General features: G+C 41.3%; 1 protein-coding gene across 1 annotated transcript in view; it reads right to left on the minus strand.

The window, feature by feature from the left end:
- Positions 1–4794: 4794 nt before the first annotated feature.
- The window catches only part of LOC106810455 (leukocyte tyrosine kinase receptor-like), a 46692-nt gene continuing 35050 nt past the window's right edge, over positions 4795–16436 (minus strand). Inside the window, exons 13-20 of the mRNA XM_014813818.1 lie at positions 10378–10475; positions 10131–10221; positions 9149–9213; positions 8567–8701; positions 7069–7170; positions 6814–6948; positions 6340–6430; positions 4795–6044 (exon numbers count right to left, since the gene is read on the minus strand). Of these exons, the coding sequence (XP_014669304.1) occupies positions 5340–6044; positions 6340–6430; positions 6814–6948; positions 7069–7170; positions 8567–8701; positions 9149–9213; positions 10131–10221; positions 10378–10475 (1422 nt within the window). The 3' untranslated portion in view covers positions 4795–5339. The remainder of the gene's footprint in view (positions 6045–6339; positions 6431–6813; positions 6949–7068; positions 7171–8566; positions 8702–9148; positions 9214–10130; positions 10222–10377; positions 10476–16436) is intronic.

Raw genomic sequence — 16436 nt, forward strand, 5'->3', positions numbered from 1 at the left:
AGGAACTAAGAGATGTATGTATATATACTAGTCGATCATTCACACCAATTGAAATACAGGACCATTTCTCGAAATTGAATAAATTTGTGGGTGGGTACTATATAACAACCACCGCGGTACTTATTATCGCTGGAGCTGGAGCGAAATCGGAAATTTTTGCTTGCATACGCATGCACCATTTCATCATACCAGTCTCGAATTATAATGAAACGGAGAATCATCAGAGAATTATTGAATTAGAGATTATAAATAATAGTTAAAGCGCGTGAACAGTGTCCCAACTACAGCCAGAACATATGGACTGCATGCTTACCATTCAGTAGTTTTCAGTACCTATATCCATTAAGGCTAGTTATTTACACTGGCGATTGCTGATTACCATTCACCAGCCTAACCCTCGCACGTAGGCCTATTCAATAATATAAATTTGTTTACTTGACATTCTGTTCCCTTATTTCTGACCACACAAATAATAATAATTATAATAAAATAATAATAATAATAATAATAATAATATTAATTTTTTTGAGCTAAGATCACTACGCGCCCGTATCCCTATTATAAACCATTACATCGATCATTTACAGAAATTTATGAGCTATGAATTCTGCTAATATAAAAATTAGAAAAAGTTCATCTAGTACTGTTTCGATCACTCATCACTCTACAAAAATTATAATTTCTACTTATCCGTATTCATCCCGGCGTAATGCACCAGTATAGTTGTTATATTATGCCCACCAAATGTGTGTGCGTGCCCGCGTGCGCACGCATGTAAGTCCGCGTGTGTGTTAGGAGGGTGAGCGCGCGTGCACGCGCGTGCGTGTGTGTGCCTATTTATACAAAATGCCTAACACGACCACGAAAACAATAAATAAAAAATAAAAAATAAAAATAATAATAACAAATATACCCGCTTCCGTTTATATTTCGTTTCGTAATTTACCACTCGGAAGTTGAATATCACCACCAAGCAAGTAAACGACGAAAGACGTTGTCGCACCAGATATGTGTATATTAGCTCAATATTTACAATAAACGTGTGATTGTTTGTTCATATATTAATCATAAGCATAAGTATGAATCAAGTAAATAATAAGAAGTATTTTGAAATACAATATATAGCTCTGTGTATCGGCAATTGTTTTGAGCTGACCGACTCTTATTCTCACTCACTCGCCCTTACGTTACATTGGGTAGATTTGGTGTGGGTTTACCAGATCGACTAAATCTAAAAAAAAAGAGTAACTAATAAGAACGCTGGTGGACACGTTAGAATCTTCAAACTCATGTCTATTCCCTAACAGCTGCCGTGTCCTGCGCTTCTTAGCATTTGCTCCAGTCACCAGCGCGACTCTAGAGCGCAGCATTTCTGCCCTACGATAATGTCAACACTGTGTGTCGTAGCACAATGGGGAAGGATCGACACACTGTTGCTTGTTTTCTTCTACAAATACATTTCTTTACTCTACGCCATTGTACGCTATTGCGGTTGTGCGTGTACGTGTGTGTGAGTGAGTGAGTGAGTGAGTGAGTGAGTGAGTGAGTGAGTGAGTGAGGCCGAAGAAAATTATATTGGCAGTGAATGGTGGGTGACCAACGCGCGAGCGCCATCTTCATGTACAATTAGCATACGCGGAATCCGGAGCGCGATGCTGCGAGCCAAGTGAATCTTGTAGATGGGATTTTACAATGCACACGTGACGTCGATTGAATGCCCAAGATCGGCCGAAGGTATTTATCTTGGCTTGCAACGGCGACGAGCGACGCGAGCGTCAGTTCATGTATATTACCATAAGAAAAATTGCTGCGGGATGCTGCAACCAAAGTGAAAATTTTGAATCACAATTCACAATCAAAGTGAAAGGATTTGCAATGCGCACAAACTGTCCGGCATCCACGCTTTGTTTTAAATGCGTAACTTCGGCCTTAGGTCATTTACTTTAGGCGTTATGTCGCCGCGGTGGCGATGTCCCAATCGCTATACCTTATAGGGTAGGAATAGAAATGAGGCGGGCAGGGCCGCCCCAACGAAGTAGTAAGGTCAGATTTGCGATGTGCACCACGCCACCATGCTTTCTTTTGCGTGCTCAACATCGTCCCTACGTCATTTACTTTGGGCGCTACGTCGCCGAGGTGCCGACGTCACGGGAACTCGCGAGGACACGGTGGAGCCGGAAGTTACAGAGAACAAGGTCTCGCTCATCAACCAGTGCGTGCACGTACATCCGCATCCCCAACATCCTTCTGTTCTCCTCTCTGTTGCCGCCGCCAAGAAACAGCACAACAAACAACAACACCAACAACAATAACAACAACAACAACAACAACAACAACAACAACAACAATAACAACAACAACAACAACAACAACAACAACGACGACGACAAGCACATTCCGCCCCACCGTGCAGACAGAACTAACAGATTATTGTAATAACAACACTGCGAGACAGACAAGGAAGCTAACACGAAGAGTGAGTGAGTGAGTGAGTGAGTGAGTGAGTGAGTGAGTGAGTGAGTGAGTGAGTGAGTGAGTGAGTGAGTGAGTGGGTGACGGTGAGTGAGTGAGTGGGTGACGGTGAGTGAGTGAGTGAGTGAGTGAGTGAGTGAGTGAGTGAGTGAGTGAGTGAGTGAGTGAGTGTGTGTCGCGGACGGCCAGGACTCACTAACGTCCTCGCGCATCCGGACGTGCCAGGTAGGTGCCCGCGAACCACACAGTCGCAGATAACCTGGACTATCTTGATCGGTCTACCTCTCTCTCTCTCTCGCTTGCTTTCTTTTCGTCAGCGCTCCCGTATACGCGCTCTTTTTTGCACGCTCTCGCGCGCGCGCTGTCTCTCCCCCGGCTCTCTCTCTTTCTGGCGGCCTCAAGGAAATAAATTTAACCTTTGTTCGCTATTAGTGTTGGATGCGACGAAACGACTCGAAACTCGACTCATAGATGACCTAATTAGATGGTTTTATGAATTATTATTTCAGATCAACACATCGCTTATTAGTTATCCAGGTCTTCCCATCACGTGCTATAATACACAGCTTACAATATATATTACCAGTGTTTGTACCAACAAAGGTGTGATGTGATATTAAACTCACATTATCACTGTTTATTACTTTATACCAACAACTTGCTGAATTATTTTATTGAAAGACATTAATTATGGCCACATTGATTACGCCATTAGCGCTAGTCACGGTTAACTACACTGTACTATATAGATAGTGTTCTGTATCAGCATACGCCTGTTGGAAAGCCTTACTCTAGCTATTAGACTCTGGGACAAGCCCATCTACATGGCTGAAGGTGACACTGCTTGATTTCCATCGCACACGACGCTGATAACATAGATAATTTAAACTCGTTTGTTGGTCTTCATAAATCATACGATAAAGCAAGGGAAATGTCATAATATATACAGTTGTACGCGAATGACAATCATGTATTTCTAACGTAATATTGTATACTTAGACAATGCATGATACACATAGGGTAATGTTATATTTCTATCACGTTACTTGATCTTTGAATTCTTGCAAGTAGTCAACAAATGCGTTGCTCACTGCGTTCACATATGTCATTTATAGTAATCGTACAACGTCCGATATGCTTTACACGGTTCACAATGCAAAGTGGTTGCCTGTATGTTGTATCTTACACTGCTTGTCACCTGATGCACTGATGACGTAATATTTTTATGATAAAATCACGCGTGATTTCAGGGAAGGTGAAGTTTCCGATGATTAGATTATATCGTAACATATTACGTATCGTAATTATGATAAGCTCAATATTAGAAATGCGACACTGAACACCTGCCCCTCATTCCGTATACAGTCGTTATATGTCATTATGAAAAATAGATTTCCCTATCATAAAATTTCATTACGAAAATTATTCATCAATTGAATGGTATGCGTGTTAATCAGCTGACCAACTAGCATATCGCACACATTTTCGTAAACAATAAACTAATTACAAGGAAATAACTAAATTCGTTCTCCTTGTCGTTATATATATAATTCCCCAGTGCCCATCAAAATTTTACAGTAAGTGATCATGTTATATGCATAATTTTTTCCTTTTCCACCAAAAAGTGTTGCTAGTTGTGAGCTATTGAAGTACCCTGAAATGGCTCTAGATTGCAGAGCCATTCTCAGAGGTTATAATTTTCACAAATTTTCTGGGGGGCATGCCCCCACACCCCCCTAGAACTGGCACCTCCCCCTTTTCAGCAGTTGTCTGCCTCATGCTTTGCGCACCGTCTCGCCCCTTATCAAAATACCCTGGCGCAGCCCCTGTTTATATATATATATATATATATTGCTAATGAACTGATAATTATAGTGACTATAACTACTCATGGGAGTACGGATATTCTCTTACTATGCACTTGCCTATATATATCTCTAGCCATTCCAAAGTCAGCAATTTTGGCCTTGCGCCCCGCACCCTTTGTTGTGAGAAGACAATTCCTTGCTGCCAAGTCCCTGTAAAACAATATTATACGACTAAATGGAAGACTTCCTATTGCAATACCATAAATATATGTATTGAATATATTATGTATATATAATACAATGATAATACACATATCTATAATGCTGATAGTAGTTTATAGTTTTTATTACAGATAAAAATTTGCGAAACTACGTGGTTTGATTCCAAATATAATGACAAGATCTGCTTATTCAGAAACAAAAGAACTCCAAGAACTCGGGTCTAATTCCAAAAATATCTAAGTAGTGTGCGTGCGTGCGTGCGTGTGAGAGAGAAAATGTGTGTTTGTGTGTTGTGTGTTAATATATAATAAAAAGCTAATAATACAGCTATTACAAATATTATACACTTATTAGCTCCTGATATAAAGTTATGATGTAATTGCCACAGGTATAATAGTCAGCTTTTAAACGACAGTCAGGGCGTATCACTATGGCAGGTAGTATCATTTTTAGTACACAGTATTTTTCATAGTAAATTAACACATTGAACTTAAATCAAGACCAATCCGAGGCGCACCAGTTCGTCTTGACGGACTGAGACCAGCATGGCTAGATTTGAATCTAAGTTATTTGACTTAGGTTATAATTAGGCTAGCATATATCAGACTGGCATCTATGTGATATAGGCGAAGAGAGAACACACGGAAGACCTCGGTTGATTCCGTACCCACACATAGCTGTAGAGAGGAAATCGAAGAAAGATCACTTAGAAGTAGTGAGTACGGAATCGGCCGAAGTATGCCGAGTGGGGCGAACACGACTCTAAGAGGAGCATGTTAAAAGCTGGTGACGTTAATGTAGATGGAGGCTATCAACGAGACTCAGGATTGAAATCGGCTATGCGAGTAGGTGCGTGGCTGCGTAACCATTGCTCTTTTGACAGTCAACGTTCTGATACTGCGTCGCCGCGCCTGCTTGCGAAATTGCGCTGTCGTCGGTCTTGGACAGCAGTGGCGCCTCCGCAGCAGCAGCAACATATTCGGCATCGGGTTCGCCATCGCCATGATCGTTCTGCGCAGCAGCAATGCCATCGTGCGCCTCGGCCTCGTCGTGCATCGCCGCCAGCTCAGCCGATGCGGTACTGTTGTTGCGCTGGTAGTAGCGCGGATTCTGATACAGATTGTCGCTGGTATCGCCATCGTCGGTCGGCTCACACGTCGGCAAACTGCTGTACGCTCCGCTCCGACTGCTTCCGGATAATGTCTTCTGCAGCTGTGTCTTCGCGGGCGAGGGAAGGCTGTGGAAGGCATTCTCGTCGAACACGCCTGCGGGCGCGTCTGCGGGCAGAAGCACGGATAGCTCACCGCTACTGGGCCCGTACGATTGCTTCAACTCGAACTCGTCGACCTTGCTGCTACCGGCTGCGTGCGGTTCACCAATTGCGTTTGTCCCCGGTCTTGAGCCGGCAGCGCCGTGTGAAAGAGCCTGGTGTACCTGCAAGCAGTTTCGGTCTGATTCGGACGGTCGAACCAGACTGTTCTCTCGTTCCACAGACGGTGCCCGGTGGAAAACTGGTAGCGCAGTGTAGATGACTTCAGGGTCCTGAAAGAGATAGACGTTCGCCAGCAGTTTAAACTCAACTTTCCACAGATGTTTACGAAGATGCATGCTCATTGGGAAAGATCACGCACACGCGCACACATTCACATGAACACACGCACACACACGCACGCACGCACACATACGCACGGGAACACACACAGTCACACACGCACGAACGCGCGAGAGCGAACATGCACACCCGGATCACTGTACATACTGCGGTTTATTATTTGATGGTAACTGTCTCTTGACCGTAACTATCGCATTCACTATAGCAAGATTGCTAAAAACTTGCCTGTATACACGCATTTATCTGTTTGATGATTTCGGTAAATCTTGGCCGAGCATCTGGATTGCCAGCCCAACAGAGCTTCATTATTGCATATCTGTTGTTGAATAACAGAGGTTCAATTGGAATGTAACCGGCAAAGATCAGGTTATCTATGACATTGGTAATAATTTATACGTTATAATTTACACGCAGCCAAACGCTTACTCTAACACAATGTCAGTCATATAGCATATTGCTTTATTTAGCTATAAGGGCATATTATTTCCAAAATCTTTATACTAACAACGTGACATGCTTACGCAAATCCAATTCAACGCGGGGACTAGGACATAAAGTTATATAACTAATGTGGCATACGTATGAGGGGTGTCGCTATATAATTACCGAGTGTTAACACATTATGCTCAGCAGTTACGAGTCACGGGTTTTCATGCAATCGATATCTAGTAAGGCAAGGTCAAATCTTGCGTAACTCACATAGAGGCGGGACAGCCCGATGGGGCTTCCAACCTTCCTCCATTAGTGACCAGCTGCATCACCTCTTGGTTACCCCTGCCTGGGTACGGCATATATCCCAGAGAGAACACTTCCCACAATAGTACACCAAATGACCTGCAACGACCACATTATAATTTGTGATATAGAATATAATAAAGTCCTCAAGATTCATTTAGCGTTTGACATACTCGGTAATGTGATAAAGAAAAATGTAACCAAACGAAAGGGTCTCACCAGACGTCTGTCTTGCACGTAAACATTCCATCGAGAAAGGCTTCTGGGGGCATCCATTTGACGGGAAGCATTGCTTTTCCTCCCTTACGATAGTAGTCAGCCCTAACGAGAACAATTTACATAAGCCGTCATAGAGCCCTAATGTGCACGCTCGAACGCACGCGTGTATGTGCGCGCACGCGTGTGTGTGTAAGTGCAACGCGTGTATGTGCGCGCACGCGTGCGTGTGTAAGTGCAACGCGTGTATGTGTACGCATGCGTGTACTTGCCCGCATGCGTGTATATAGACGCACGCGAGTATGTGCGCGCACGCGTGTACGTGCACGCACGCGAGTATGTGCGCGCATGCGTGTACGTGCGCGCATGCGTGTCGTGCGCGAATGCGTATATGTGCGCGCATGCGTTTACGTACGCGCAGGCGTGTACGTACACGCACGCGTGTATGTTCGCCCATGCGTGTACGTGTACGTACGTGTGTATGTGCGCGCATGCGTGTACGTGCACGCATGCGTGTACGTGCGGGCACGCGTGTATGTGCGCGCACGCGTGAACGTGCTCGCATTCGTGTACGTCGTGCACGCACGCGTGTATGTGCACGCGTGCGGTCAGGGTAATGCTATCCCCCGGGGGTGGAGGGAGGTTACCGCAACGTTGCAGCACTAGTGTTAGGATAGTGTTAGGATTAGGGTTAGGGTCAGGGTTAGGGTTAGGGTTAGGGATTGGGTTAGGGTTAGGGTTAGGGTTTTTGCATCATGATATCTGTCCCCACACCATAGAATAATGTTTGTGGATTTTTGGACCTATATATAGCGCTCCGACAGCGGCGTTATTGGATGCATCGTTGGCGGTATTGGAGTTATCGTTACCGGATGATTAATGATTTTGAAGTATACGTCAACTGTATCACGTGACCCTCCCTCCACGCCCGGGGGATAGCAACAACCGGGCAGATACGTACACCTGTTGTACACGGGGAAGGTACACGCGTGCGCGCACATACACGCGCACGTGCACATGAGGAGGATGACGTGCATCACGAGCATGGACAAGTCCAATGGGAAGCCTCTCCAGTAATCCACTGCCCTCGTGGCATCCCGACTGTGTGACTGTGCACGAGTCTTTGCGCCTGTGCGTGCGATACCTCACGAATGTATACACGAAATAATGCATATATATTCATCGCCCCACGCGTACGCTCGCGGTCGACGCTGACCGCTCGATCGAGTTGGCCAACTCGCAGTCGTCAGTGTAAACGCGCTGCACAGTTCATAGAACGGTTGATAGAGCGTTGGGAAGTTGGTCCAATTCGCCAATTCGCCAACACAAAGTTGGCAGTGTAAACCCAGCTAAATAATAACCCAGCACGTAAGTATTAATAATGTAGTACACACTTTACATAATTCGTAACAATTTTATTGATCTATTCTCCGCAGATGACTAGGTTTCTTAACGGTTTATTTTTGAGAACCGGGCTGTTTCAACGATTTAGTCGGCAGGCCTTACTGCTTTCGGTCTGGATTCCCGCAGGAAGTACTTTAGGTCACCGCCGTTGAGCAGTTCCAATATGATAAACCTTGGATGTTTCTCGAAGCATACGCCGATGAATCGCACTATATTCGCGTGATCAAATTTACTGAAACGTGATAAAGCACGCAAATGTGCATTATTTAAATTAATTAAATTAAATAACGCAAATCACTAATGACAGTCGCTCAAAACAATCGATATTTAGGCAATCAAAAATTGTGGGAAATCATTTGCATCCGCATGACTCTCAAAGTAGTGATGATTATTATAAGAACAACGAACACGAAGAATGGCACAAATATTGAACATTGTGTATAGCTTGTTTAACGGATGAAATTTAGTTTATCACTAATTATACTAATTACGGGCTCATAAATTTGAGCAGCAAGCAAATTCTTAAAAACAATGAAATACGAGAGAATAGATAAAGACATAAAAATTAATATGTAAGCCTGCGCGTCGGTAAAAAGCCGCGAAATAAAGGTTAATGTATATTAAATAATTTTAGCAATAAAAAAAGAACTGATTCCATATTAAACTTTCAAGTAAATACCACATGATAAGGGCTTCCATAAGAAAATCCATCTCTGCTTGGTCAGTTGACAATTCTGGCAGTGTCTGGAAAACAGAAATGCATAGGTATAACACACAGAGAGGCGAGCGGGTGACTACGGGGAATTCCCAAGGTTATGCTGCGTTAAATATAGGGAATATACATATGCTATGCTATTTGGCTCGGAATAGTTACAATATTATAAAAATTTGATCGATTTTTAAAGATTTTGATTTTTTTCCTAGCATGTGCGTATAGACATGTGGCACTCCTGTATCACAGTACTGAAAGATGTGGGAAACGGGGCACCTTAAAAGTAGTAAAAAGAGCCATTTCAATATGTACGTTTTACAGCAAACTACTCGAGAGTATCTATTCACTTTATATGAGCAATGCAAAGCAAAATATTGTATTTATATTGGTTGATACTTCGCATGTGCGCACAGACATTTGACCCTATACGGCAATAGTTAGAAATTGTGGAAAACAAAGCGCTTCAATAACCATTAAAGAAATCCACCCCAATGAACATTTTTATACCAAAATAATGCACCTATATTAAATAACCGATTTAAAAAAAATTGATTTATTTTTACAGATACTAGACGTGACCATGCACAAATCCGACTCTATGCTACAATATTGAAAGTAAGAAGAACATGGTGCTTTACAACTAATTAATGAGAGCAATTCTAATAGACAATTTTCATATCAAGCTACTCAATCTGCTTTTTACTGATATCTCGTATTCGCGAATACGTACCTACATGCTATAAACCAGACAATAGTCACGCAGTAATTATGAAGAATGAACGCACTCGTGCACGCCCACCTAAATATAGTGGCTTCACTGCTAATTAGTCGCATAATTAATTATGCATACTGTTTTGTTTTTAGTTTATTCAAATAGGGTTTATAGTAATTATAATTATATCCAGTTTCGTTCGTCTTGCATTTTTGTCATACGGATCACAACACCCACCTTTACTGCTACTGGCATGTCCGGTTGTTCGCCGGGAAGATTTGACAACAAGCCCTGATATACCTCACCGAAGGCTCCCTGTCCCAGTGCCCTGAAAGGGTTTATATTCGGTACTGATCACAATGTATTTGATCAATGGTTAATTACTAGACGTTTGGTGGACGCATTGTTCTATCAACGGTATATAATCAAGAGCTAATAATACCTATTAATATATATATATATAATTATATATATTGAAACACACCTGTGAATGAAATGGTTTTCTTCCAAGTATTGACATCCTGCTGCTACGTCGAGTGACAGCTTTAGCAGATCCTGCATGTTGAGCGGCGAAGGCTGGTCCTATTGCAAATAGCAAATTATACGGTAAAGTGCCATGACAACATGATTGTAGTTGATTGGTGATGATGATTGGTGATTGATGGTGACAACATTACTACTGGTTTGCCCATTATAATACGCCTTAGAAGCAATATTACCCACGGTTAGCATTTTATAGCCAATAGAAACCATGCAACATATACGTTAGGTATATTAATCATAATATAACAAACAAAAGTTATAGCTAGTAGTAATGATGTATCACGCGTTATAGGCACGCAGTATTAGCAACATAATATTTAACAATTACATAATAAAATGTTACTGTGTTATAGCAACATTATTACTGTGTTGTAGCAACAAACGCATTGTCTAACAAACTTGATAGTTTGTAGTAACAATAAATATGGCGCACATTAGCTACGTCTAGGGGGGGGTTAATATGTATCCAAGCTGTGTCTGATATGGTAATTTTATGAATATTAATGAACCCTCACTGTAATCGCGGATATTTTTGACCAATCAGAGACGTCTAGTCTGAACGTGTCCACAGACTGGAATACCACGCGCATGTTCGTTACACAAGTAGCCTAAATCCCTCCAGCCCACTGACGCGAAGCTGCAAGGTTATGTTATTATTCCGTATGATGCCACCACAAAAAAATGAGTGATGTAGCCTACAAGCTGGACCACTTTCATCGAAAAGTCGAAAAATTAAGTGTCGAAATTCAATCCATATAAAACCTGTGCTTAATTTGATAATCGATGTCAATGTGATATTTCCTTGAGAGTCCCAAGTTGGGACCATCATTTGTCGATGATGCTGTTTCCCGGCGGAAAGGTAGGCACACTTGAGAGTGTTAACAACTTATTAAATAAGTTTACATTTCCGCCATGATTATTTCAGGCATGAGACATTTCCGCCGTTCGGCGGATTTCCGGCCATTTTAGAACTTTGGGGGGAGGGGGTGGTAAGAATACCTCCGTGGTCTCTGACGATCGCGTACATGTGAACACACTGTGACTCTGTAACTATCGGGAGCGCTTCTACTATCATTGTCTTAATGTATGCTTGCTAACATGATATAATGATAAAAGATGTAAGATGTAGCTATAATGATAAAAGCAGAGTACGGGCCTGTACGGCCAAACTTTAGTTGACATTCAAGAAACGTCCGTGGGATGTTCGGACGCACAGGTTAGCACAGGTTCCTGAATCCAGTAGCAGCGTTGGCATACCAAAAATGGATAAGAAGTGGGTGGAGCTTACTTTTGGCCAGTGGTAGTGAACCTTACAATGTGTTGGCCAGGGTTTATTTACGTGCACGGGTCGTGAGGCACGCTCACTGTTCACGTGCGCTAGGTTGTGGAGTAATTCGCACATACCCGCGCATTTCACGTTTGGGTGTAAACAAGAAAGTATCACTGGTTGTTAACAAACGATCAGTATGTACTTTTTTTAAATAATATTAACAAGATTTATGTAATATTGCATGTTGAATTATACAGTAAATAATAATAATTGTCTCAAGTTTTAACACACATAAGTCACTGTAGCTGCAAATCACGTCGTATTACTTACTAGTCATGCAAACAGCAGCACAGCCTCATCGCACCAGGTAGGTTTAACCGTGTCATATTGTTTTTAACGTTTGGAAAAACTATATACATTTTATACAGGGTGTAGCTAAATAAAAGCTTCCTTACGTAAGAGCTTGTATGTCTACAAAATACATAATGTGCGAAATAGGACAAGGTTTTATGCATTTTGAAGCATGGCAAGAAGTTAGCGTCAATACAAGTTGCAGTAGTACGTACCAACAAAACACAAGATCGAACCCGTTTTCAGAAACCTCATAAATAGTTCTTATATTATCATTAGTGGACATAAATCGGATACATATAATATTGAATATATTATCGAGTTAGGGGAGAAAGAGAGAATAGGTAGGTGATGTGTCTTGTGATGTTTATTGCATCAGGGTAACCATATTCGGTTAAATAGGCCTATATAAATATAATAGTAACATCGAAGTCCCGTTAAATAGTAAGTGTAGTTTACCTGCACATTACGTTGTATAGATATATTCTATTTGAATTGTTTAATATTGAATTTTTCGTGTAAACATGCACACACTGGGTTTGGTGTGCATGCATGTAACAAGAAGGCAATAGATACCCTGCCATTCATTCAGAATGCCAACGAAGAAGACGATGAGATGAAAGCTGAATTGTCAACCATCAAAACTCAGACAAATGTTATGTCACATAAATTTGGTGAAACATATCATAGCAAAAATCCTACCGAGTTAATGGCTAATAATATGATGATATGTGGATGTAGATGCCATTATAGGTTACAACTCAGGTGCTCTATTGGATGTCAGTGACAGCGTGTCCGGAACAACGAAAACAACACTAACAAACCAAGTGCAAATGCAGTCCATGAACAGAGTGACAAATAGAAACACGAGAGACGCGCGAACAACGTTATAGTTTTCAACGTGCTCGAACCAAATACCAATCTTATATCAGAGAGCATGAGAGAGGATGCTGAGGCAAATCGATATGTAAAGCCAATATTAGACACGAAAACTATTGAAAAAAAATTATTTACAAACTAGAAGAGAAGAAAGCTCATATCGGCAACTGGGAAGAAACCTGTACATTTGTGAACATCCTGTATATTTGTTATTTATTGGAATACCGTGTTGCACGTATACAAATTCTGATTCCTCCTTCACCAAAATGACTGTTATGACAGTCGTAGGCATAGATATACCATACCATGCATATATCATTGCAATAACGGAAGAAAAACTCAAAAACTATAGGGACATTACGTTGGCTAACATTTACTGATTGATATGAAATGCACTCTATCAATGTGGCTAATAGCCTGGGGAGTGGCATACTCATATATGCACTTAAATCTATTAATACCAATGACATTGAAATACTTTCGGAGGATGCGGAATCGTGCTGGATGGAATTGAATCTTGCAGAACGTAATAATCGTTTAATTGACTAAATCTACTGGTGTGACAGGGAGACAAAAGACATGAACAAGAAATTACTAGACGGAGCATAAGAATACTGCGTTGAATTGAATTGTGTTTGCCACGTGTGAGCCTTATAGGTTCATCTAGTTAGCTTCTTGTATTTCGTGGTTGCACAGATAACTGCACATCGTCCACAGATCGCGTTAGCTATTGTCTTAAGCAGTCTTATCGTGGATTACGACTGTATTTTCGTGGATTATTTCTGAATAATATTGTAATTGGCTAGCGTCTAGTAAAAGGCTATTGTATAGCCAAGTGCTGCATTATTCTGTGTTGCTGTTTCTGTCACTGTCGTAGTTGGCCATAACGGAACGTGCCTGGCAGTCGAAGTACAGGGCCCGACTTAATTGTCACCCCTGTGGGGCAATCACGGCCTGATTAACCACCCACAAAGGGGAAAACGTTAACCCTTTTCTTAACAGTGGATGTTTGCTTTAATTAATAAAAATTTAATATGTTTCAAATTTATTAGTAAGTGCATTATTAACCTTTCTAACATATAAAAATAAAAGCTATCTTTGTTGAAAACGCGATCAGTTGGCAAAGCGCTTCATTTAAAGTCGCGCGTTTTAGGAACACGGCGTTAATGAGGGATTTGGTGTATAAGAGACGCTTTGCAAAGGAAGCAAAGTAGAACCCGAAAGGCGTTTGACACTATGCTAAATCAAAGACTAAAACAAATAGAAATGTGGCTCAAGTTGCGGTTCCATTTGACGACCATAACAGCGACAAACAGCAAATAACTGCCCCAGGGCAGAGACTCTAGTAAAATAATTTAGCGGTGTGTTCACCAACAAGTCAGGAGAATATATCATAATATAGACATAATTCTCAGAGATTTCCCATTTAATGAGAAGTATGTAATCTGATTTAAATGCAAGTAACTCATAGGTTGGATAACTGCTGGTCTGAATATATCGTGTCCTACCCTGTCGGGATTACTTCATAAAAAAATCCTAGAGGAATTATCATCTATAATTGCTGCGTCACTATATGTTATATTTAACTTATCATTAAGAACTAAAAAACTGCCCGAGGATTGGAAAATAGGCCCCACAACTGCAATTACAAGAAAGCCGTAAGTTAGCAAACACTAGTAATTTGTGTAAAGTCTCAGACTCACAGATCCGTGAATCAATCACATGACACTTTAAGAAATGTAAGCTTTCGTACACTTTCTTAAATGTCTTGGAATCATGGACAAAATCTCGATCTAGATAAAGGTGAAACAGTTACTTTTATATTCATGGATCTGATAGAAGCTTTCGATAGCGTGCCCCACCAAAGACTTCTTAGTAAAAACAATGTAAACGGAATAAGGAGCCATGTTCTGAGATGGGCATTCTCTTGCCTCACCAACACACAGAAACATGTGTGTATAAACGGGAACTACTCCAACTAGGAGAAGATCACGAGTGAAGCAACCTCAAGGAAGTGTCTTAGATCGTATTTTATTCGCGATTTATTTAAATGGTTTACCGGAGATGATCAAACGCTCTATTACATACCTGCACGTGTTTGCCGATGACAAAGTCTTTAAAGACATAGCATGTGCTAACGACAGACCAGCGTTACAGGGGATTAAAACTCCACCCGGGCAAATGTGCAATCAACTCACATAAGAAGACGAATACCCCGGGAACCCATATTAGGTGATAACAGGTGATCACCGACCCCCCTTAAACATGTATAGAGCATGAAACAGATTTTAGGAGTAACTGTGGACACGAAGCCGATTTTTTATCAGCACACACAGGAGAAGAAAATAATTGCATGATGGGCCTTTAGCTATATCGGCGAGGAGAACTTTGTGCGCGTATATAAAGCCGTTGTGCAACCACACTTAGAAGGTGACAGTGCTATTCGAAGCCCGCATAAATTCGAATATATAACAACAATGTCCAACAGGGGTTGGCACCATATGAGGAGAGACTAAGGTAGTCACATCTCCCAACTCTAGCTTTTAGGCGCCCCGTGGTGAAATGAGAAATACATGACGCGTAACAACTACGACCAAGATGTTTCGTTAGCCCTACGTACAAGAGTCAATATCACAAGAGGTCATCCGTACAAACTGTCTATGTGTAGATTAAATAGAAACAGGAATTCCGTATTCAGCCTTCGGATCGTTCAGCCATGAAACAGGCTGATAAATAAGATAGTGTTCTTACTAAACCTCAAAACATCTAAATCCCAATTCGATTATCGATCCATTTCACTGAGAGCATGCAATAAGTAGGAGCCAAATTTAGAGGCCCATCTCAGGCCCGTGTCTGGAGATGTATCCGGAGGTATACCTGATATATCAGGAGTATATCAGGAGTAGCCCAGAGACAATTGTACTGTCATAGCTATTTATAAAAACGCCAATGTTTCACTCAACCAACAACCTATAGGTCACAGACCATGTTAATTACGATAATAAATCCGATTCTTTGATTTGATATTTTCACTTTTACACCGTTTGGTCCTTTTTACGGATAAAAATCAGATGAATAGTTAAACAATGAAATGTATCCATTGCTCTATTGAGGAGTAGCGTACGTACCAACGTAGCAAATGCCGATAGCAATGAGCAGCACGACGAGCACACACATACTGACGATAATGATGGTCTGTGTGAGAGCTGTCTCCTCCGACTGATTAGCAGTCGCCATCATTACCTCTGCACCAACAGCAACAGGAGATTCCTCTGTACCAAATATACGAAATGAACGACCAACAACATGCGAACATGTAGTTGACAGATGTAAAAGTGGTATCAAGATTTAAAAAAACATTATTTATACTATCACTAGGTAGTAATATATAGTACATATCCCAAAATATATAAACTATATACTCAAATTATTTCTTATTATTGAAATACTATTCCATGTCCAATTGCAATTCATTCGATATGAATATTAAACGCAATATG

This window comes from Priapulus caudatus, unplaced genomic scaffold, assembly GCF_000485595.1.
Source record: "Priapulus caudatus unplaced genomic scaffold, Priapulus_caudatus-5.0.1 Scaffold442, whole genome shotgun sequence".
Lineage (NCBI taxonomy): Eukaryota > Metazoa > Priapulida > Priapulimorpha > Priapulimorphida > Priapulidae > Priapulus > Priapulus caudatus.